Source organism: Octodon degus, unplaced genomic scaffold (genome assembly GCF_000260255.1).
Source record: "Octodon degus isolate 3935 unplaced genomic scaffold, OctDeg1.0 scaffold00164, whole genome shotgun sequence".
Classification (NCBI taxonomy): domain Eukaryota; kingdom Metazoa; phylum Chordata; class Mammalia; order Rodentia; family Octodontidae; genus Octodon; species Octodon degus.
In genome coordinates this window covers 4,849,351-4,872,166 of record NW_004524740.1, presented here as the reverse complement: position 1 = coordinate 4,872,166, position 22,816 = coordinate 4,849,351, and the positions used below count along the sequence as shown (strand labels likewise).

General features: G+C 36.7%; 1 protein-coding gene across 2 annotated transcripts in view; it reads left to right on the top strand.

The window, feature by feature from the left end:
* Cltc (clathrin heavy chain) overlaps window positions 1–22,816 on the top strand; it is a 70,480-nt gene that overhangs the window by 24,498 nt on the left and 23,166 nt on the right. For both annotated transcript variants that reach the window (XM_004643036.2, XM_023703126.1), the window contains exons 3-14: window positions 525–793; window positions 2,127–2,288; window positions 6,237–6,350; window positions 6,970–7,143; window positions 10,415–10,612; window positions 11,996–12,196; window positions 14,991–15,143; window positions 15,598–15,720; window positions 16,643–16,780; window positions 17,012–17,176; window positions 17,446–17,626; window positions 18,838–19,001. In XM_004643036.2, coding sequence (XP_004643093.1) covers window positions 525–793; window positions 2,127–2,288; window positions 6,237–6,350; window positions 6,970–7,143; window positions 10,415–10,612; window positions 11,996–12,196; window positions 14,991–15,143; window positions 15,598–15,720; window positions 16,643–16,780; window positions 17,012–17,176; window positions 17,446–17,626; window positions 18,838–19,001 — 2,042 coding nt within the window. The remainder of the gene's footprint in view (window positions 1–524; window positions 794–2,126; window positions 2,289–6,236; window positions 6,351–6,969; window positions 7,144–10,414; window positions 10,613–11,995; window positions 12,197–14,990; window positions 15,144–15,597; window positions 15,721–16,642; window positions 16,781–17,011; window positions 17,177–17,445; window positions 17,627–18,837; window positions 19,002–22,816) is intronic.

Genomic DNA, 22,816 nt, shown 5'->3' with positions numbered 1-22,816 from the left:
CACTTTTCTTATGGGAACAAAGAAGAGTTGAAGTAAATCCTCTTTTTGAAAAGCAATCTCTGCAAGAGTTAATTGGATGAGAGATGACTACAATTTTACAAGTAGATGTTTTTCTCCTTGTGCTTTTATTAGATTTACCTTGTCCTGTGTATCTGCAATTACCCTAGTTTATGTGTAAAGCAAACATACTTAGTTACAAGTATGAAAATTACTAGTTGACTTTCCATCATTTTAAGAAGTTGTTCTTTATGACTTTCAGTTGGGGTTTGGAATATTGTGGAAATCATACTTTTTTGTTTAATTATGTTAATTAGGAGTCAAAGTTTTTGCTTAAAATGTAGATGTACATGACTTAGTTGCCATTATCATCTCAAATGGCTGTTGTTCCATCAGTTTGACTTCAGTAGTTGGGCTCAGCCTTATTACAGACCTGTTTAGTTTGGAAGTTACAGAGCTAGTCTGAATATTAATTCATTCTGAACATTACCTGTTTAATGATTCATAATCTTTAATTCTGTGTTTAGCTGGGAAAACTCTTCAGATATTTAACATTGAAATGAAAAGTAAAATGAAGGCCCATACCATGACTGACGACGTCACCTTTTGGAAATGGATCTCTTTGAATACGGTTGCTCTTGTTACGGATAATGCAGTTTATCATTGGAGTATGGAAGGAGAGTCCCAGCCAGTGAAAATGTTTGATCGCCATTCTAGCCTTGCAGGATGCCAGATTATCAATTATCGTACAGATGCAAAGCAGAAGTGGCTACTTCTAACTGGCATATCTGCACAGGTAACATTTTTCTTGTTTTTTTTATTTTTTTATTTTATTTTTATTTTTCTTGTTTTTGATAAGAGAAGAGATCTAGAGAACTATATTGTCCATATTACAATGTATTTTGAAGTATGTTATATACTGAATCGTGTTGAATTTGACTTAATTTAGAAGAGTTTTCCTTTTATTTTTTAGAAATAAAGGTTACTGGGCCTGGGAGATAGCTCAGCGGTCTAAGCGCCTGCCTGGCAAGTGCAGGACCGTGGGTTCGATACCTGGCACTGCATGCCATGCCGATCCCACCCAAGGTGCACTGTGCCAGTCACCAAAACTCGGCGTGGTGGCATACTCATATAATCCCAGTAGTGGGGAGGCTGAAACAGGAGGATCACTATGAGTCCGAGCTGCATAGTGAGACCCTGTACCAAATACACAAAATAGAAAGAAGAAATAAATGTTACTGACTTAATAGCTTTAAACTGACAGAAAATTTCAGAGTACTCTTTTTCTTGTTGTTATTGTTGTTTGAGTGTCTCACTGTGCAGTCCAGGCTGGTCTCGAGCTTGCTGTGATAATCCTGCCTCTGCCTCACTAGTGCTGGGATTACAGGCATGCACCACTTTACCCTGCTAAGTTTCAGAGTACTCTATCAGTTGTTTTTAGCTCCTTTTTGTAGACTGAGTAGGAATTAAGTTCTGATCTAACTCAATTTATTATAGGTAGGGGCCAGGGAGATGGCTCAGTGGAATAAGCGCTTCCCTGGCAAGCGCAAGGGCCTGAGTTCAATCCTCAGTTCCGCAAAAAAAAAAATAATTTATTATGGGATGGATATATATTCCTTCTGAACAAATACATACTTTTATGTCTTCATTAAGATAATGTGAAGAGAAGATTATATATGGGGCATATTTTAGACATTCATGTTAAGCTTTAACAAAATGATGTTTAGGGCCAGCGTGATAGCTCAGCAGACTAAAGTGCCTACTTAGGCAGAGTACAGCAGCCAGGGTTTGATTCTGGGCATGTTGTTCTGGCCCCGTCTGCAGGGTGCGCTGAGACAGTGATTGAGACTGGGCATGGTGGCACATGCCTGTAATCGCTTTACTTGGGAGGCTGAAAACAGGAGAATCACTACAAGTCTGATCTACATAGTGAGACCCTATAGGCCGTGTCCTACATACAGAAAAAAATAATAGTAATAATGTTTAGAGCTGAATTTTGTAGTAAGCTATATCAAATCTACACTGAGAAATTAGCAGAACTACAAAATTTCTGAAGTTATTTCAGTAGTTGATGAATCTAGAAATTTTTGATTTATTGGATACTCAGGCATTATTTTCTTTATTTGTAGCAAAATCGTGTGGTGGGAGCTATGCAACTATATTCTGTAGATAGAAAAGTGTCTCAGCCCATTGAAGGACATGCGGCCAGCTTTGCACAGTTTAAGATGGAAGGAAATGCAGAAGAATCAACATTGTTTTGTTTTGCAGTACGGGGTCAAGCTGGAGGAAAGGTAAGTTTGGGCTTCAGTAATTATTTCTCCCAGCCCTATTTTAGTGAGTCTTTATCTGTTTGCTACCATAGTATTTTTTAAAATCAAAATTCAAAATAGTTCTCTTTCTTATTTTTTAATACTTAGATTTGTGGTGACTTGTGTTACCAAATGTATTCAAATTGTGCATCTAGTGGTACCTATCTAAATGAATAATTTTCTTCACTGATTTTTTTCTATCAATTATTTGTATCCTTTAAGTAGGTTTTTTTTTTTTTAAAGTAGGATTTTTTTAGTCTTTTTTTTTCCTATACTGAGAAACCAATAGGGTCCTCACACTAGCTATATTTCTAGCCCTTTGTTATTTTGAGACAACATTTTGCTAAATTACCCAATCTGGATTTATTTATTTATTTTTATTTAATTGTGTGTGTGTGTGTGTGTGTGGCCAGCTCAGCCCACCAGGGGGCGGGGCTGGCTGGCATGTGGTGCTGGGGGATTGAACCGCAGTCCCTGTGCTTTGCTAAGCTTGTTCTGAATAGGTGCTTTAGACCACTGAGCCATCTCACCAGCCCCCAATCTGGATTTAAACAAGTGATCTTCCTGCTTCAGCCTCCCAGAGTACTGGGATCATAGGCATGTTCTGCCATATCCAACTTCTATTCTTCATTTTGATTGCCTTCATGAAAGGTATGAGGTTGGTGATATTTTACATTAGTCTGCACTGACTCATTAGAGCTGGTGAAAATAAATCATATGTGTGTCATTACTCTAGAGGGTCTGACTTGGTAAGTGGTGCCTATAACTAGCATTTTTAAATACTCTTAAGTGACTTTGTACAGAAGAGATACGGGCCGTGGTTTAAGTAACATTGCCTTAAGTTAGATATTCTCAGCCAGGGCTATAAATTGGAATCACTTGGACAACTAAAGTACTTTGATGTTAAAGTTCTTTATGTGTAGAGAGTAGAAACAAGATTGGCTGACTAAAGCATTAAAAATTTAGTGAGAAGATATTGGATCCTTGACCATAAGTATTATAGCTATGTAACCGCGCCTGGACAATGTGAACAAGTAAGAGAAAATGGGCAGTAGCTAGAGCTCTAGCCTAATGAAATGTGCCACAAAATTCTGAGGGCTCTGCGTTGCTATGCCTACACTGCTGGGTGCCAGGACACCCAGTCTCCCTGCTGTTTCTACTATCAAAGTAAAGTTCTTTTTAAAAAAAAAAAAAAAAAAAAAAAAAAAAAAAAAAGAAGGAAAAAAAAATTTATTATTTATATATTTAGTACAGGGCTTCATTCTGCAGCTCGGACTCCTAGTGATCCTTCTGTTTTTAGCCTCCCTAGAGTTGGGACTACAGGTGTGTACCACCACACCTGGTTTCAGCGGAGCTGGCACGGCATGTGGTGCCAGAAATTGAAACCTGGTCCTTGTGTTTGCCTAAGAAGGCACTTCATCTGCTGAGCTGTCTCACCAGCCCCAAAATAAAATTCTTACTATTTTTGAACTCCCTGTTTGAAATCTAGTGTATATAAGATCACACACTTATCTCTGAGAAAGATGGAAAACAAGTATTTGGTGCTTCTAAAATGGAAGACTAGCCAGGTGTGGTGGAACATACCTACTATCCCAGAACTTGGGAGGCCCACCGAGGCAGGAGGATTCCTCTGAGTTCAAGGCCAGCCTGGGCTACGTAGTGAGTTTAAGGCCAGCCTGAAGAACATAGCTAGACGCTGTCTCAAGAAAAAAAAAGGAAGGCTGATTCTACTTGTCATCAAAATTTATACAAATTACCCTTTTTTTCTGCTCCCCAGTCAAGAGTTTAGATTCCACGTAAATCGGAATACATTTATTGTTTACCTGATAAGTAAAATTATAAAGAATTAAGATAAACCAAGCATGGTGGTGCAGTCTAATAGGCTTAGGCAGGAGCAAATTTGAGCCCAGCCTGGGCAGTTTAGTGACTTAAGAGACCCCGTCTCAAAAAAGAGGTGGAGTATGGGGTGCCTAGTACCACAAAATAAAACAACAAAAGAAGTGAGAGATTGCTTAAAATACCATCTGTAACTTTTTAGCAGAGTAGGCACAATACACATAGAAGTATAATTTTTCCTAACAACCTTTGAACCAAGGAGGAATCATAACAGCCTCTAATTGTTACTAAGATAGCACCATTCAGATCTAAACTGACTGACTTTTGACAAAAGATACCTGAGTTTTAGAAATTGGATGTTAATCCTTAAGGGGACTGCTACATTTTGTGAAAAATCCATTTTGATAGTATCTGAAAACCTGTTTATAGGTTCTTGAGATTATTTGATGAGACTTTTGCTTTTGATATGAGGCTATTTAATACATGTGCTATTTTATAATCTGTCATGGCTTTTGAATAAAGATTTCTGTTTTCCTTGTTTTTAATTTTAAAAACTTTTACTAAGAAATTAAACCCAAGACCTTGGGCCTGCTAGGGAAATGATCTACCACTGAGTTACTTTCCTGGTCCCTTTTTAGTCTTTTTTTTTTAAGACCAGGTGTTGCTAATTTGTCCACCTGATCTCAAACTTGTGAACCTCTTGTTCCAGCCTCCTGAAAGCTGGGATTATAGATGTGTGCCCCCATGGTTATCCCTAGTTTTTCAGAATGGCTAGTATCCTAAAAAAAGATAACAGCTTATTATCATGTGATGTTTATCTTAGAAATCAAATTTGTAATGGATATATTCATAACATGACTAAGAAAAGCCTTTAATACCCTTTCCTTGATATTATTTACTTCTTTTACCTGGCTGATGGGCAATGTCAGACATTTTGAATGAAAATATTTTTGTGGATATGTGAAGCTTAGGTCTGTGTACTTGTTGTGTTAGAATGCATACTCAAAGAGGAATTTAATGACCTTAGTTAAATCTTAAATTATAGTACAATTAAAAGCTCAGTGATACAGTACCTGCCTGGTAAGTGAAAAGTCCTGATTTGGTTCCTGGCTCCCCCCAGCGCGCACGCACGTGCACGCACACACACACACACATCATGAAAAAACATCTTTGTCGGTTTATTCTGTGCACCTTATTTCAAGTAGAATATTTGAAGTGTTTCAAATACTCAAAAGATGTTTATTTTGAAATAATAATAGACTCAAAGCTGCAAAGATAGTATGTACCCTCTTAGTTTATCCCACTGGTTACATTATACATTGCTGAAGTATAGTAGAAAAATCAGGAATAGGTATTAGTACATTTGCATGAGTCTGTCAGGAGTAAATTCAAGATATATAACTATTCCATCACCACAAAGATTTCCCACATGACTTTAGAGGCACACCCTGTCTCAGTAACTTTTCTGTCATTGCTGGGACAAAATACCCAACACCCAAAATTAAGGAAGGAAAAGTTTATTTAGCTCACAGGTTTCAGTTCATATTTAGCTGGCTCCAAGACAGAGTGACATATGGCAGAAGGCAGCAGTTCATGCAGGCGGAAAATGGGAGGAGCGGCCACTAGCAAGCCTCTATCCCTTCCCCACATCATATGCAGATTACCCATCTCAGGATGGGTGAATCACTGCATTGGATCATGAATTAATCACAATTCTAGAAGCCTGTCCCAATGACTGCATGAGGCTTTTGGGGGACCACTAGACACAATCCATAACATACCCATTCTGCCTCTCTTCCACTATCCCCAGCCCCTGGAAACCACCAAGTTACTATCTTCCTCTACAATCTTGTTATTTCCAAGAATGTTACATAAAGGGAATGATACAGTCTGTGATATTCTGAGATTGGCTCTTTTCTCCCACTTGGCATGATAGCCATATCCTTTTTATTGAATATCCCATGGTATGGATGTACCAAACAGTTCACCTATTATAGGACATTGGGTGGTTTTCAACTTGGTGCTTCAAATGAAGATGTATGACCAGCTGCTAAGAGATCTCAATTTCTGTGAATTTGATTTTCTTTTGAACAGTTACATATTATTGAAGTTGGCACACCACCTACAGGGAACCAGCCCTTTCCAAAGAAGGCAGTGGATGTTTTCTTTCCTCCAGAGGCACAAAATGACTTTCCAGTTGCAATGCAGGTATTTTAAGCAAAATAAGTGGGCATTAAACAAACTTTTTTTTTTCCAAACTCTCTTAAATTAATTCTAACATTGTTTATAGTGATATAATGTAAGTGGTACTTAGGAATTATTCTAAAATGAAACTATAAAAGAATACTCTCTCGTGTTTTATAAGAAGTTACAAAACTCTTGTCTTTTATAGATTGTATTTATACCCTTCTGTGCAGGGATAGTTCATATTTAAATGTACTGTAAAAATGAAGGCAACCTTAAATGTTAACTTTTTTTTTAATTATTTATTTTTATTTATTACATTTATTTATTGTGTGTGTGTGTGTGTGTGTGTGTGTGGCCAGCTCAGCCCACCAGGGGGCGGGGCTGGCTGGCATGTGGTGCTGGGGGATTGAACCGCGGTCCCTGTGCTTTGCCAAGCTTGTTTCAAGTAGGTGCTTTAGACCACTGAGCCATCTCTCCAGCCCCTAAATGTTAACTTTTGTAGAAAAAACAAAAAACAAACAAAAATAAAACAACAACACTCTTGCTAAAGTCCTAGAATTTACATCTTTAAAATGGAATTTGACTGTATATTTTGTTTGTAGAGTTACTATCTTCTGAAGTGTTGATTTTCTTCATGCAGATCAGTGAAAAGCATGACGTGGTGTTCTTGATCACTAAATATGGTTATATCCACCTCTATGATCTTGAGACTGGTACCTGCATCTATATGAACAGAATTAGTGGAGAAACAATTTTTGTTACTGCACCTCATGAAGCCACAGCTGGAATAATTGGAGTAAACAGAAAAGGACAAGTAAGGATATCTTGAAACTTGTTAAATAAAGTAATATGTTATCATTACCTTTATTTGAAAATGTGTCATTGGCTATTAAAAAATAATACATAGTTGGGGAGAGAAACCCAAGATACAGATTAAAAGATCCAAAATACCAGGCATGTAAGATTTACGGGTTTATAGAGATCTCATATGCAACATGACTAAAGTTAATAAAAATTGCATTAAGGATTTCTAAATTAAATTTTTAGCTGCTTTTGTTTAAAAAACTATGAGATAATAGATTTATTAATATGCCTCACTATACCAACATTGCCAGGCAAGCACAGGTCCACTGAGACATCTCCCTGGCCCCATACACCTCATTCTTAAAAAGAAAATAATACATAACTAAGAACACTAATGTGTATAAATACACAGTCTCTTTGATCCTGTCTCAGAAATAGATAGATTGCTACATTTGGCATGTAGCAATCTAGGATTACAAATCCTTATTGTCAAAAAAAGTTAAGTTTCCTTGGAAAGAAACTGTTAGGGTCACATTGACAGAGTCACATGATAGCTTTTATAGGGATTTTCTTTATATATCTCTGAGATAAAAATTTTACCTAAGTCCATTTTTCTAATGCCTTATTACTAAATACTGCTAGAAGGTGATGATGGGTTTTGGTATATATTGTGAGGTTCCTGGAACGTTACTTGGATAGAAAAATAGTGTGTCTTCTAAATTTGTGGTGTTTGACAACCTTCTTCATACAATGTAGCAAGTTTTGTTTTGTTTTCCCTTATATTTTCTTTTCTTTTTTTTTTTTTAAACATTTATTTATTTATTTATTTAGTGTGTGTGTGTGTGTGTGTGTGTGTGTGGCCAGCTCAGCCCACCAGGGGGCGGGGCTGGCTGGCATGTGGTGCTGGGGGATTGAACCGTGGTCCTTGTGCTCTGCCAAGCTTGTTCCAAGTAGGTGCTTTAGACCACTGAGCCATCTCGCCAGCCCCTCCCTTATATTTTCTTAGTATTTTAATGTAACAAAAATTCTGCCTGATTGAAAAGAAAGATTTGTACTAATAGTGTTTGGACAGGATATCATGTCTGCACCTTGTACTATGAATAACCACTGGAAAAACAACAGTATGCAATGTATTAATTATTGAAACTGTCCTATTCGATTTGGAAACCTCTCATTGCTATTTCTCAATAGAATTAATAAAAAATAAAATATAAAAAATACGGGGATAACCTACTCAGGCCCCCCTCCTGTCCCTCTCTCAGACAGGAGCTTTCTTTCCCTCAATAAATATATTTCTGAAAATGGCTAAACACTTAAAGCTTGAGTACTATTGTTAGTCTTGCACTAACAATATCACACAGATCATTTTTTTCTCAATGCAAAGGAAGTACATCAGTGTTTTTCCTCCTTTATATAGTTAACTCTTTTTTCTTTGCGGAACTGGGGATTGAATTCAGGCCCTTGCGCTTGCCAGGCAAGCACTTATTCCACTGAGCCATCTCCCTGGCCCCTTATATAATTAGTTCTTGAGACATAGTATCTATATGGACACTTTCTTTAGGGAAAAGGAGTCTTTCCATACCTGTCCATCCCCCTCCTCGGCTCCAGATCTTATTAGATGCCTCTGCTTTTTATGTTTCTGTAATGTACATGGCTCTTTACATAACACTAATACAGAATTAAAATTGCTTCTATAACTCTTATCATTGTTCTTTATTAGGTGAGGGGCATACATACCTTTTTAAAAGTGTTTTTGTATCATCAGTGTCTGACACAAAAGCAGTTTAAAAATTCAGTAGCTGCTGCCAGACACAGTACAGCTGCCCATAATCTCAGCTCTTTGAGAGGCTGTCATTAGGATCACAAGTTCTAGGCTAGTCTGAGCAACTGAGCAAGACCCTATAGAACATGCACTAGAAAGTATAGCAGAGCAGATACAGCAGACTAATGTCCATCTATTTGGTTTATTGAAGTCTCAGATATCTTCCTTATGGCTCTTTGGGCAGAAATTTCCCAATTTCATTAATTCAACAAATACTAGGCATGTGCCTTTTGTGCTGAGCATTGTGTGTTGTCACTGATATAGTTGAACAAAAATATCTTTCTTTGCTCATGTGGAATTGTGACTGGGAAGCAGTCACAGTAGCTTGAGGAGTGCTGCTAGAGGAAATAAGTAGTTTATGAACTACGTATATAAGAAGCTGCACTTCAGGGATTGGTGCTCAGGTGGGTAAGAGGTGTCCCTCTCTAGAGTAGCTGATAGCAGTGCAGCGCTGGGGCAAGCGGAATATCATTATGTGGCATTGAATTTTAAGAAGAATTGAATGTAACTGTTCTCTAACCAGAAGCAGTTAGAAATTACAGTGATACCTTGGTTCACCAGTGCTTTTATTTGGTTTGCAAACAACCATTGGGTAAAATTTTGTTACTGCTCACAAAATTCTGCATTATACAAGAAACACGACCATAACCATCTTCCTCACTCCAGCACAAACAGCCGTTTTCCCCACTCAGCTTCCCTCATGTTGTAAAACAAATTCACTTTGTAAACCAAGGTACCACTGTACTATTTACCTGTGTTGCAGTTATTAAGCATCTTGCCTTATGTTAGGTACTTGAGGATTACATAATTCTGTCCTTCCATTGTGAATATATAATCTGACTTGTAGGCATGTAAATGTAATAAAGTAGCTAAGAAATTATTGCTAAATCATAAAACTAAGAGAAATGTACTTTTAATTTTCTTCTAGGTAGGGTCCTAGATTCACAATTTATTTAGTGATTTTCTGTAGGTTATGAACATTGTCTTCTGCATGGATGTACAGAAAATGTAGATTGACTTTTAGAGCTCATTTAAATGGAGCTTTAACCTTTCACGTTAACCAAATAAAGAGGGAACAAATGATGCTTGGCATGGTGGCACAGACCTATAATCCCAGCACTTGAGACTCAGCTGAGGCAAGAGGATCACTGTGAGTTTGAAACCATCGTGGGCTATGTAGTAAAGACCCTGTTTGAACAACACAAACTCTATCAAAGCAATTAGAGTTTGGACATTGTGAAGTAAGAATGGCCATATTTTAGCAATCCCAAATGCCTTGTTTTTAAATTGCCTAAATCCTTTCTTACCTAGTTTGTTTGTTTTTTTATTTTCTCTTTCATCTTTTAAAATTTTTTTAAATTTATATAGCATGACAGGATGAAAGCAGTTGCCAAAATCCATTTATCATTGTGGTCTAGTAGTAATTTGCTCTTACAGATATTTAATCATTAAATCACAGGTTTTGTCAGTGTGTGTGGAAGAAGAAAACATAATTCCATACATCACCAATGTGCTACAAAATCCTGATTTGGCTCTGAGAATGGCTGTACGTAACAATTTAGCTGGTGCTGAAGAACTGTTTGCTCGAAAATTTAATGCTCTTTTTGCCCAAGGAAATTACTCAGAGGCTGCAAAGGTGGCTGCTAATGCACCAAAGGTAAAGGTTTTGAAAATAACATCACCATCCTTGGATTAATGTTACTGTTCTCTATTTCTGTTATGGCCAGAGGACAAATTGACTTTGTTCATAGAAATAAACCACTTTCAGATTACATTTTCCTCTGTAAAATATGACACTTACTGTCAGTGCCTCTAGATTTATCAATTTAAAACTTAAGAGTTTTATAAGGATATATAGATCTAGCAAACTATGGTTTACATAGATTTGTTATTTGACCTAATAAATGCTAGCTACTTATTTCCAAAACATTGGATATGAAAGCAGATCCTGTGCAATTTTTGGTAGGTAAAGGTATCAGAAGTTGGGCTGAATTTATTCCCACCCACCTTTCTGTTGGTTTGTTAGACTAGCACTTTATGTATGTGACAAATGTAATAAAATTTGTACGTAATGTGAATTTAGCCAAGCATAGGGAGCCACACCTGTAATTCCAGCATTCAGGATGCTGAGGCAGGAGGATCACTTGAGTTCAAGGTCACCCTGAACTATATAGAGCCTGTATCAAAACAAAAATGAATGTGAATTTGTTTTAATAACTAGCTGTAACTACAGTAAATCCTTGACTTTGAAACATTTAAGGGCAGTCCATTTGGGGCCCCTCCCCTCTCTCAGGAACTATTCCTATTCTCCATTGCTTTTTCCCTAATAAATTTTCTTGCTGTTGAAAAAAAAAAAAGAATTCAAGTTGTGAGATTTCTCAGATACAAAAAGACTTCACATTATGAACAATCAAGGAAATAGCTCACCTGTCTGCTGGACACTGTCACAATTGTGCTGCTGCGTGCTTGCTGTGCAGTGCAATAATGGACATTGGTACAGTTCTTGGCCAGAGCCCAGGATGTCCAGAAGCAAGGGGAAAAGCCATGGCAATGTAGATGGCACTGCAAAGAGGCTCAGAACAATAACCATGGAAACAAAAGTAAAAAGAATTGACAGATTTGACCAGGGAGAAAAGATCATAGACATCACTCATTCTTTTTGTGTGTGTGTGTGTAGTGTTTAGTTTTTTCATGCTTTATATTATGTATTTGTGTCAGAGGTACTTGTGGGTCACTTGGCCAGACTTAGGTATGAATCTGACTTACAAACATTCTCCTAAAACAGAACTCATAAGTTGGGGAATTACTGTATTTCATGATTGTATTTATGCTTTTATACATTAGGGTTATAGTTGATGCTTTTTTTAATCCGAATAATTTATAAAGTTAAACCAGAGTATAAAAGAATTGATTAAATCTATAATAAGTAGTAAAGATTTGAAACTTGGTTATGTCAACTAATGCTTTTCACCTTGATTTTAGAAATCCATAGGGTTTTAGTTCACCTCTGAGGAGTTCTTAAAATTGCTTTTTCTTAAAGGGAATTCTTCGCACTCCAGACACGATCCGTAGGTTCCAGAGTGTCCCAGCTCAGCCGGGTCAGACTTCGCCTCTCCTTCAGTACTTTGGAATCCTTTTGGATCAAGGCCAGTTGAACAAATATGAATCCTTAGAGCTGTGTAGACCTGTTCTTCAGCAAGGGCGGAAACAGCTTTTGGAGAAATGGCTGAAAGAAGATAAAGTATGTTCATCTTTATTGATGTAATTTTGCTTTGATTGAATTAAGGACTACATTAGCAAGTTAAAATTAATTAAGTGGGACCAAAATAGCTTCTTTCTGTTATTTATTTATTGTAGAAATAAAACTAGAACATAAAGTCCTTAAAATGTATGTTTATTGCCTTGACTTTTGAAAATATATTTATTTTTATGGCTGTTGATGTGAGATCATCGATATTTATGTTTTTAAGCAAAATCCAGTATTCTTTTTTTTTTTTTCCACTTTATATTCTTTTTTTTTTTTAATTTTATTTATGTGTGTGTGTGTGTGTGTGTGTGTGTGGCCAGCTCAGCCCACCAGGGGGCGGGGCTGGCTGGCATGTGGTGCTGGGGGATTGAACCGCAGTCTCTGTGCTTTGCTGAGCTTGTTCTAAATAGGTGCTGTAGACTACTGAACCATCTCACCAGCCCCGAAAATCCAGTATTCTTGCTTGGTAGTTAAAACTAATTAGCTGGAATGGGGTTACTATCCTTCATTTAGGAAAAATTTAGTGTGATTACTTCAGTACACAGTCATATTTTTCAGTGTATGTGACATTCATTTGAACATAAGATATGTTATCTCCCACATCCCACACTTGATATGTACAGTAGTTCCAGCAGTAGAAATACCATCTTTTAGGAGCAGACTGTCATAAAATTTTGATGTCTGTTGCCAGTCAACATGTTTGGATGTATAAGGAATGTATACATAAAGTGAGAGAGCATTCATATGTTAACAAGACATGAATGCTATCTACTTAGCAGTGTAATACTATTTGAGTGATCTCATAGAATGTTAATTCTGTGAAAAACAATTTTAACTTGGTTTTAAATAGGAATTCAAAAAGTATGTATTAGCCAGCTTTCTGCACTGTAATTCTCTGTGTCTTTTGTATTTGCTTAGTGCTTAATTTTTTCTACACGGTGCACATTTTCTACACATTTTTTGGAATAGTGACTTCAGAAGACTTAAGCAATAAATGTTATTATTTTTTAATGTATTTAGTACAGGGTCTCACTACACAGATTGGACTTGTAGTGATCCTTCCTGTTTTTCTGCCTCCCAAGCACTGGGATTACAGGTGCACGTCGCTATGCCCAGTCTCAAAGAGGCCCTCTCAATGCACCCTGGGGGTGACGCCAGCAGGGCAGGCCAGGAATCAAACCCTGGTCCCTGTGTCTGCCTAAGCAGGCACTTTAATCCACTGAACTATCTGGCTGACCCAGTGTTATTTATTTGTGAGACAACAAACAAGGTTAAACAACTTTGTTTTATTATTCCTAAGGCATTCTGCAAATGAAAAGCCTTTTTGCACAATATTTAGTCTTGAGTTGCATGTCTTTTGTCATTATCAGAAAATGAGATAACGCTGTTCAAAATACTCATTGAGTTGGATATGATGATGCACAATTGTAATCCTAATACTCAGGAGGCTGAGGCAGGAGTATTGCTGTGAGTTCAAGGCCAGTCTGCACTACATAGCAAGACCCTGTCTCCACAAAAACGGGGAAGGAATATACTCATTAAGTACCAAATAATTTAATGTTACTATACCTTTAATATTACTGTATGTTAGTAGTGGTTTTTGTTTTGCGGGTAGTATTTTTACATTACTAATTCTAAGTCCTTGTTTCTTAACCTAGCTTGTGACAGTCCTTTTAGGATGCTGGAGGATAGTACTTCAGGGTTGAGATGCTTGGACATGAGTCTGCTGAAGAATAGTTACTAGCTACACTAGCGAGTATTTGAGGTCTGTCCTGATTGTTTAAGATAAGGGAGGATGGGAACAGCAGAGGTAACTGAGTTGACCTGTGTAACAGGATGACAGCTTTTGGGTATTATCATTTTTTGCAAACAGACACATGGGGGAGGGGCTGGGGAGATGGCTCAGTAGAATAAGCACTTGCCTGGCAAATGCAAGGTCCTGAGTTCAATCCCTGATTCTGCAAAAAAAAAAAAAAACCAGACACATGGTATTCATTTGTGGTAAGAGGAACACTGATCAACTCTTCCTTAGCATGTTCAGTTACGATATAGAGGCTGATAGAATTTCCCACTTTGAGCCCTGAATTATTAGGGTAGTCCCTGATGTTGCCATGAAAACTAGAACATCAGCTTTAACAGTGTAAAGCCGAACTCTTAGGAAGCTGACCAAATTGAACAGCTGCCTAAGGCAGGTTGCTGTCTGCTTGTGTACTACCTAAAAATTCTACAGTTCTTACCTGTTTGTTATGAAATTAGAGGATTGTGCCTTACAACCTTAAATTCTAAAGTCAAGAGAGTAAAGCTTATTTCCTTCAAAGTCTTTAGATTTAAATGATGGTCCTTATGGTAAGTGTCATTTGTTCCTTCAATGTTACATTTCCATTTGTCATTACATTTGTCTAGCATGCAAAAAGTCTTACGTTTAGTCCCCAGCACTCCCAACAATAACAAAATAATTTATTACTTTTAATAATTTGGAACCACATAAGTGTGACACCAAAATATTTTTAGTCACTGGAAATACATTCCTAACGAGGTGGTTGGTGTTATCTAAAGTTGTGAAGGCTTAAGGGGCTTTTCTATCTTTTTTAAGTAAGATATATGAAGAATTCTACTGAGACGTTGTGAATACCGTAGCAAAAGTCTTGGCCAACTATAATCCCTGCATACTTATGTATTTGGGGATATTGTATCTACTATGTTACTATTTATAGAGAAATAGTTTCAACTGCTGATTTTTAAGGCAACTCATAAGCCACTAACCAATCTCTTTTTTTCCTTTGCCCAGCTGGAATGTTCCGAAGAACTGGGTGATCTTGTGAAATCTGTGGATCCTACATTAGCACTTAGTGTGTACTTGAGGGCTAATGTTCCAAATAAAGTCATTCAGTGCTTTGCAGAAACAGGTCAAGTACAGAAGATTGTCTTATATGCTAAAAAAGTGAGTGTAATGAAATAAATTCTTAACATAATTTATTAAAATATTCAGAGAGAAATTAGCCTATACTATTAATTGAATAGTGAATTTTCTTAAATTTTGAATTACTTGGAAAAGTATTAAAATTCTGTGTTGGCTTTCAAATAGAATTTGAACTTGCTAAAAAATAGACACAGTTGCATGGCTTATTAGAATGTAAGCTATCTTGCGTGGCTTACTAGAATTTAAGAACAAAATTTTTGAAGTCATTCATTGAAAATGGATAAACCAGTCATAAAAAAGTTGAGCTCTTTATTGAAATGTCATCTCAAACCAAAATCTAATTGAGCATCTTAAATTATGCATGCATTTATGCTTTCAGTGGTAGTTCTTTATTAAGATTTTATTGTGGGAAAAGCATTTAAGTTGTATAAAACCAAAACTTGGTGGCAGTGTTTAAGTCTTTGTCCATTTATAGGTTGGATATACTCCAGACTGGATCTTTCTGCTGAGAAATGTGATGCGTATCAGCCCAGATCAGGGACAGCAGTTTGCCCAAATGTTAGTTCAGGATGAAGAGCCTCTTGCTGATATCACACAGGTAACATTCTGTAGTTCATCGAGATGAAGAGTGGGAAGAATCTGACTTTAATCAACTTTGTAGACTTATAAACTTCCAGTTTATGGAAAGTAGAGGTAATGTCTCACTTCTACCCAGACAACCTCAGATATCTTAGCAAAAGAGCAAGTTTGACAGCAGTGGACAGTGTAATGTCTTCTGTGTACAAGTGTAAAACACAGACTCCATCTTACACATGTGAATGAGGAAATAGCACTTCCCCAGTGAGGGAGGAGAGGTTTATATAGCATTAGTTGATTGTTCTTCATATTGGGCATCACTTCTGTGCTTTTAGAATTTCTAAAGATTTTAGATGTATCAGTTTAATTGTATTCTGCTATTATGTAATATCCCAACATCTTTGCAGTTATTTTTTCTATATACAAAAATAATTGAGCTTTTAGTGCCAGACAGTTATCTCAGCAGAGGCTGGGGGTTTGATCCCCGGGTCTGATGTGCCGGCCCTGTCCCTGGGGCACACTGAGATAGCAATTGAGACTGGGCATGGTGGCATGCGCCTGTAATCTCAGCTCTTGGGAGGCTGTAAACAGGCAGATCACTACAAATCCAATCTAATAGTGAGACCCTGAACACCCTGTAGACCCTTCCCTAAAATAAAAATGATTGAGTTTTCCAGAGGACAAAGTTTATTTTTAAAGTGGAACGTTGTATTGTCCAATAATCTTTAAATCTGGCGTGTTGTCTTTCTTTCTTTTTTTTTTTTTTTCCTGGTACCAGGGATTGAACTCAGGACTGGATTTGGTGCTTGCCAGGCAAGCACTTATTCTACTGAGCTATCTTCCCAGCCCCAGAATTTTTTTCTATGTAAAGAAATCATGGTTAATTTCATAGAGATATTGTCAGTTGTATGTAAAATATGTATTATGCATACATGTTTTTGCAGATTGTGGATGTCTTTATGGAATACAACCTTATCCAACAATGTACTGCATTCCTGCTTGATGCTCTGAAGAATAATCGCCCATCTGAGGGTCCTTTACAGACGCGGTTGCTTGAGATGAACCTTATGCATGCACCCCAAGTATGTGTTTTAAATACTTTTTAGGCAAGTTTCCAACAACCATTTTAGTAGTTATTCATAGATTATCACTCAAAAGTTGCCTACAACTTAGTCAAGAAAATATATCTATTTTTACTTTGTGTTTTTATTTCCTTTTTCAATTCTCTGTTGAATCTTAACATATTTTGTAAGTTGAATTGCTAATATAAGTGAGGTGGCAAAATGAACTGACCATGTTTCTGGTTTTTATAGGTTGCAGATGCCATTCTAGGGAATCAGATGTTCACGCATTATGATCGTGCTCATATTGCTCAGCTGTGTGAAAAGGCTGGCCTACTGCAGCGTGCATTAGAACACTTCACTGATTTATATGATATAAAGCGTGCAGTTGTGCATACACATCTTCTTAACCCTGAGGTATTTTGTTCCTTGCCTTGTGATTAATTAGTACATTGAAAATGTGTTTGTTATTAAATGATTGTGTGTGTATATATCATATATATAAAATATAATACATGTACTTTTTTTTTTTTTTTTTTGTACTGTCAGTTAAACTCAGATCCTTGCACTTGCCAGGCAGGTGCTGTGCCGCTGAGCTATATCACTGGCCCAAGATTATAGTAATTTTATGCCACCATTCTGAAGTTCAATGTTATTTCATTTAATTCATTTATCTTGTCCTCTAGTGGTTAGTGAATTACTTTGGATCCTTGTCAGTCGAGGACTCCCTAGAATGTCTCAGAGCCATGCTGTCTGCTAACATTCGTCAGAATCTGCAGATCTGTGTTCAGGTGGCATCCAAGTACCATGAACAGCTGTCAACTCAATCTCTTATTGAACTCTTTGAATCTTTCAAGAGCTTTGAAGGTAATTGGGAGTTTTTAAAAATTACTTAAGATGCCCAGAAAAGTACATTTATGGTCAGACTATTGGAAATTGTGTTTTTTTCCAAGCTTGAAATATTTTATGTTTCATTAATAAATGTCCAGGCCCCTTTACACCAAATGATGGCAATATGTAGTGTTTAAGACCATATAATTGGATATTTTATGAATGAATTAAAGGTAGAATGTTAAGATGTATATTATTTTGTTCCAGTTATATAAATTGAAAATAGTAATGATTAGATATAATATTTTATGATTATGTCTTTTTAAATAGCATGTAAGGACATTTTATGACTTATTACTACACAGCAGTTTCTCAGCCTTACTACTGTAGGTATTTGCAGCTAGGTAATTCTTTGTTGTATGTGATTATTCTGTATATATGGGATATTTAGCAGTATCCCTAATTTCTACTCTTTGGATGCCAGTGCTATCAGTTCTACCAGTAATAACAACCAAAATTTTCTTCAGATGTTGCTAAATCCAGGGAAGAAAATTATGCTTGATGATAACCACTATTGTAGAGTGCTGATGTGACCACTGCCATGGAGAGCCACTGTTGGGCTCATTTACTAGCTAAATTCTGGTCCTCCAGTTAACCTTTGTTCCTTTCTTTGCAGTATTAATGTTCCAGATGGAGTAAGAGAGTATATCAGTTTCCTCAGTGCATATGTTAACTATGCACTAAATTTACTGTCTAGTTTAGTAGCCACTAACTAGTCACATGCAGCTATTTAAAATCATTCAAATAAATATTTAAAATTTAGTTCTTCAGGTGACTTTTTCTGTTAAAGTCATTGTGGAAAAATACCTAGCATATGGAATGTAATATAAAATTTTTCATGTGTAATATAATGTAATAGCTTTGATACTGCATAGCTGCCTCTGTTTCTAAACTACTAACATTGGAGGGGCCAGGGATTTAGCTCATTGGTACCAGCACCTGCCTGGCAAGTGTGAGGTTCTGAGTGCAATTCCTAGTACACTCCCTGCCAAAGAACACTGGATGTTTTGTATGGATTAAAGTGAAAATCCGTTTTATTGAACTGAGTACTGGTTCATTTAGTATTTTTCCTGTGCATTTTCAACAACCCATTTTGAAAATATTTTGTATAATTGCTTATGTATTTTTTTTATTTTGTTTTTCTCTAAAATGCCTCTAAGCTTAATTTCATGTATTTGTTTTTTAAGGTCTCTTTTATTTTCTGGGATCCATCGTTAATTTCAGTCAAGACCCAGATGTGCACTTTAAATACATTCAGGCAGCTTGTAAGACTGGGCAGATCAAAGAAGTAGAAAGAATCTGCAGAGAAAGCAACTGCTATGATCCTGAACGAGTCAAGAATTTTCTCAAGGTAAGTATTTTTGAGTGGTGAGTTTTCTGAAAGATCAGCAGTTCTGTGGGACTTCTTCAGTCATACTTTTAAATAAAGTACTTGTTCCCCCTTAAATGTAAAATTCTTAGTATTCTTAAATTGTGTATTGGGTTATTTCTTCTAAGCTTAGTACTCTGTGGTTTCCTTTGAAATAGGGAAGGAAATTAATAAGTAATACTTAAGAATGACCATCTGTTTAAAAAGAAATAAACAACTATCTCAAAAGAAAATTTTCCAAAAAAAAAAGAAAATTTTCCTTTTTTCATTTTTTGAGAAAATTTTGAAATGGTATTTAGTTCTCAATGTCATTTTAGGATCTCATTTAAATTTCTTTTCAATATTTTAGCCAGCTTGCCTTTGATATTTTTAAACTTATTTTTATGTTTATTAGTATATGTTTGTGATACATAATAATTACATTTGTTTTGGGAAAGATGTACCTATATCTTAATCATTTTTCATTCCCTTTACTCTGTGTGTGTGTGTGTGTGTGTGTGTGTGTGTGTGTGGGCAGGGAGGAGATAGAGTGCTGGGGATTGAACCCAGGGCCTTTGCACTGAGCTGCATCCCAAGCCTGATGGATTGATTGAGTGACTGAAGCAGGCTCTTGCTAAGTTGCCCGAGTTGGCCTTCCAGAGTGCTGGGATTACAGACATGTTACCATCATACATAGCTTTGGTATCATTTTGAGAAAGCTCCATGGTAGGAACCAAGAGATCTGTTGTGAAAAAGATATAGTTCATTACTGTCATCATGTCTGCCTGATACTAGAAATAAAATATTAATTACAGGTAATTCATAAAAGAAATAACAAAACTAGGAATGCTCAGCTTTGTTAGACATGAATTCAGTTATAGAGAAATAAAAACACCCTGTGTTAGATTAATAGCTTAGTCTGTGAGCTCTTCAGGACATGTGTAAGGATAGTTTTCAGTAATTTGTAACTTTTAGCTTTTAGCTTTATTGTCCTATCAGCCAGTTACTTTGAAGGGAAAATACAGTTTTAAACTTTCTATAAAAGACTGGTAAGATCATCAAGTACTCAGGTTAACACCTAACCACTGTCAAATATATGTGTGTGTGTATGTGTGTGAAATTATTTCAGAGAATTTGTATAAAGTTCTGAAGTATTTTTTGTCTTCTGGACAAATTTTAGGTGCCAGACAAAGATAGATGTTTATTATATGAAAAACAGACTTACAGTGGGCATGGTGGGCATTTGTTAAGCTCTTGGGAGCCTAAGGCAGAGGGATCACTGAGTTTGAGACCAGCCTGGGCTACAGAATGAGACCCTGTCTCAAAAGAAAAACAACTGGGTGTGGTAGTGCACACCTGAAATTGCACTCAGGCTGAGACAGAAAGATCATGGTGGATTTGAGTTCAGCATGGGCTACATAGTGAGATCTATACTTAAAAATTATGAGGGGTTGGGGGAGGGAGAGGAGAGCAGACAGAAAGAAAAGCAGTCTTTTCTTACTACTAAACTGTCATTGGCTGATATCGTTTTGAAATTAGCTAAACCTTTACAGGGATTTATTTTCATAAGTTCCCTAGGTGCTCAAATTGCCCCATATTTTGGATTAAAATATACAACTTCCCTAGAAGTATAATCTGATAGTATTATGATGTCTTTGATGAATTTTCTCGACCACCTGGCAAGTATGATATTTTAACCCAAACTGGTGTCCAAAAAGTCCCTCACATGAGAAGGATCCGATGTTTTATGCTTGGCTGGTGTGTACATCACATCTCTTTGTGATTTTACTTCCTGTTTTGAGTATCGTTACTGTTTTCTTTTTAAATTACTAGCAGATTCTTACATCATTTCCCCTTTTTAAAAATCAAGCGCTCAGCTTTTGTGCTTCAATTTTAATTTCCTTAGTCTTGAGTATTAATGTTTGAGTTATTTGTATTAAAAATTGTTCAGTTTTTAAAGGAAAATTCAAAACAAAATAATAGAGTAATTGGTTAATACATTGCATATTGTTATCTTTTTTTTGGCGGAACCGGGGATTGAACTCAGGCCCTTGCGCTTGCCAGGGAAGCACTTATTCCACTGAGCCATCTCCCCGGCCTGCATATTGTTATTTTTAACAGTACAGGAATTTAATTGTCTAAACAATATTTGAGTTATTTATATTAAAAGGAAATCAACTATTACCATTTAATTATGGCATTCTTAAGCTTCGAGAAAATATCCTTGGTATAGTAACAGAGTGGTCTCACCTCAGGTTACTAGTCCATGGGATCTAATTAGATGAGGATTCTTCCTTCATGTTTGTGTTGCAAGCCTGCTATAGTAAGGGAGTAGGTATAGATTATGAGCCCTTGAGCCAGTTAGACCTGTTTTCACACTGTTTTATTACAAGTGTCCATTCTGTTTACTGTTCGTTCAGTATATGCCTAGCTAGTCAACCATACACCATGTTTATCAAGTACCTTGTGTACGTTTAGATGTTTCAGTGATAATCTGATAACCATTATTAATAAGTGTGTGGATGGGCCTTGGAAATAAGGTGAGGTCAGCCTACGTATCAGGCAAGGTTATTTTTAAGTTGTTCTTTATTCTTTGAAAGAATTGTAATTACAGGTGAACCTTGCATCTTATGTTTTAACTAGTCAGAGGTGGCACTGTATGTACTAAAATGTTGGTATATTAGCTTTACCCTGCTAATGAGAATAAACATAAACCATTTAGTCATTCCTATGTATGATACATAGCTAGAATGCTTCTGATCACTTGCCATTAAACTTAATTTTGCAGGGGGCCAGAGAGATGGCTCAGTGGAATAAGCACTTCCCTGGCAAGCACAAGGGCCTGAGTTCAATCCTCGGTTCCGCAAAAAAAAAAAAAAAAAAAATTTACAAAAAAACCCTTAATTTTGCAGTTGGTAGCTGTATTACATTTGGTATTATGTGTAAACTGTATCCTAAGGAAAATACTTCTCTGAACTAAACCTTGAAAACTAGGGTACCAATTGTGTGGTAGTCACAAGAAATACAGAGATTGTTAGAACATAGCTTCTCATTTAAAATACCTATGAGGGATAGAGTTGTGAACTCAGTAGTGGAGTGCTGACCTAGCACATGCAAGGCCTTAAGTCAATCCCCAACATCATCACTAAAAAAAAAAGGCTGAAATACTTGAAACTATCATTTCCATTATTTGGCTTACACTCTAAACTTGAACTTTTTCTCTTTGTAGAAAGCATTGTTCTTTAGAAACAAAATCTGTATGCTCATTGCTACCTTGGATTTATTTTTTTCCAGTACTGGGAATTGAGCCCAGGGCCTCAGTCTAGGCAAGTGCCCTACGTAGCACTGAACTACTTCATGCAGCCCATTTTGTTTGACTTTTGAGATAGGGTCTTGCTCAGTTGCCCATGCTAGCCTGGAACCAGTCTTCCTGCCTTAGATACTGCTAAGTATCTTGGCTTGCAGGCATATACCACTGTGCCCAGTTTTCTACCATTAATTTTATTTTCTGTCATTCTTTGTCTCCTGGTTTTTGCTTCTTCACACTGGCTTGCTTGCTTTTTTTTTTTCCCTCAAACCTCATGATATGCTCCCCGAGCTTCACCTTCAGGTTTCTGATCAAATGCTATAAAAGAAGATGTCTTGGGTTACCTTATCTAAGACAGAACTCATCCCTATCTCATTCTTATCTTCCTTTTATCCTGCTTGCTTTTTTTTATTGTTTGAAGTACTCACCACTGGGGCTGGAGAGATGGCTCAGTGGTCTAAAGCACCTGCTTAGAACAAGCTTGGCAAAAGCATCAGGGACCGCGGTTCAA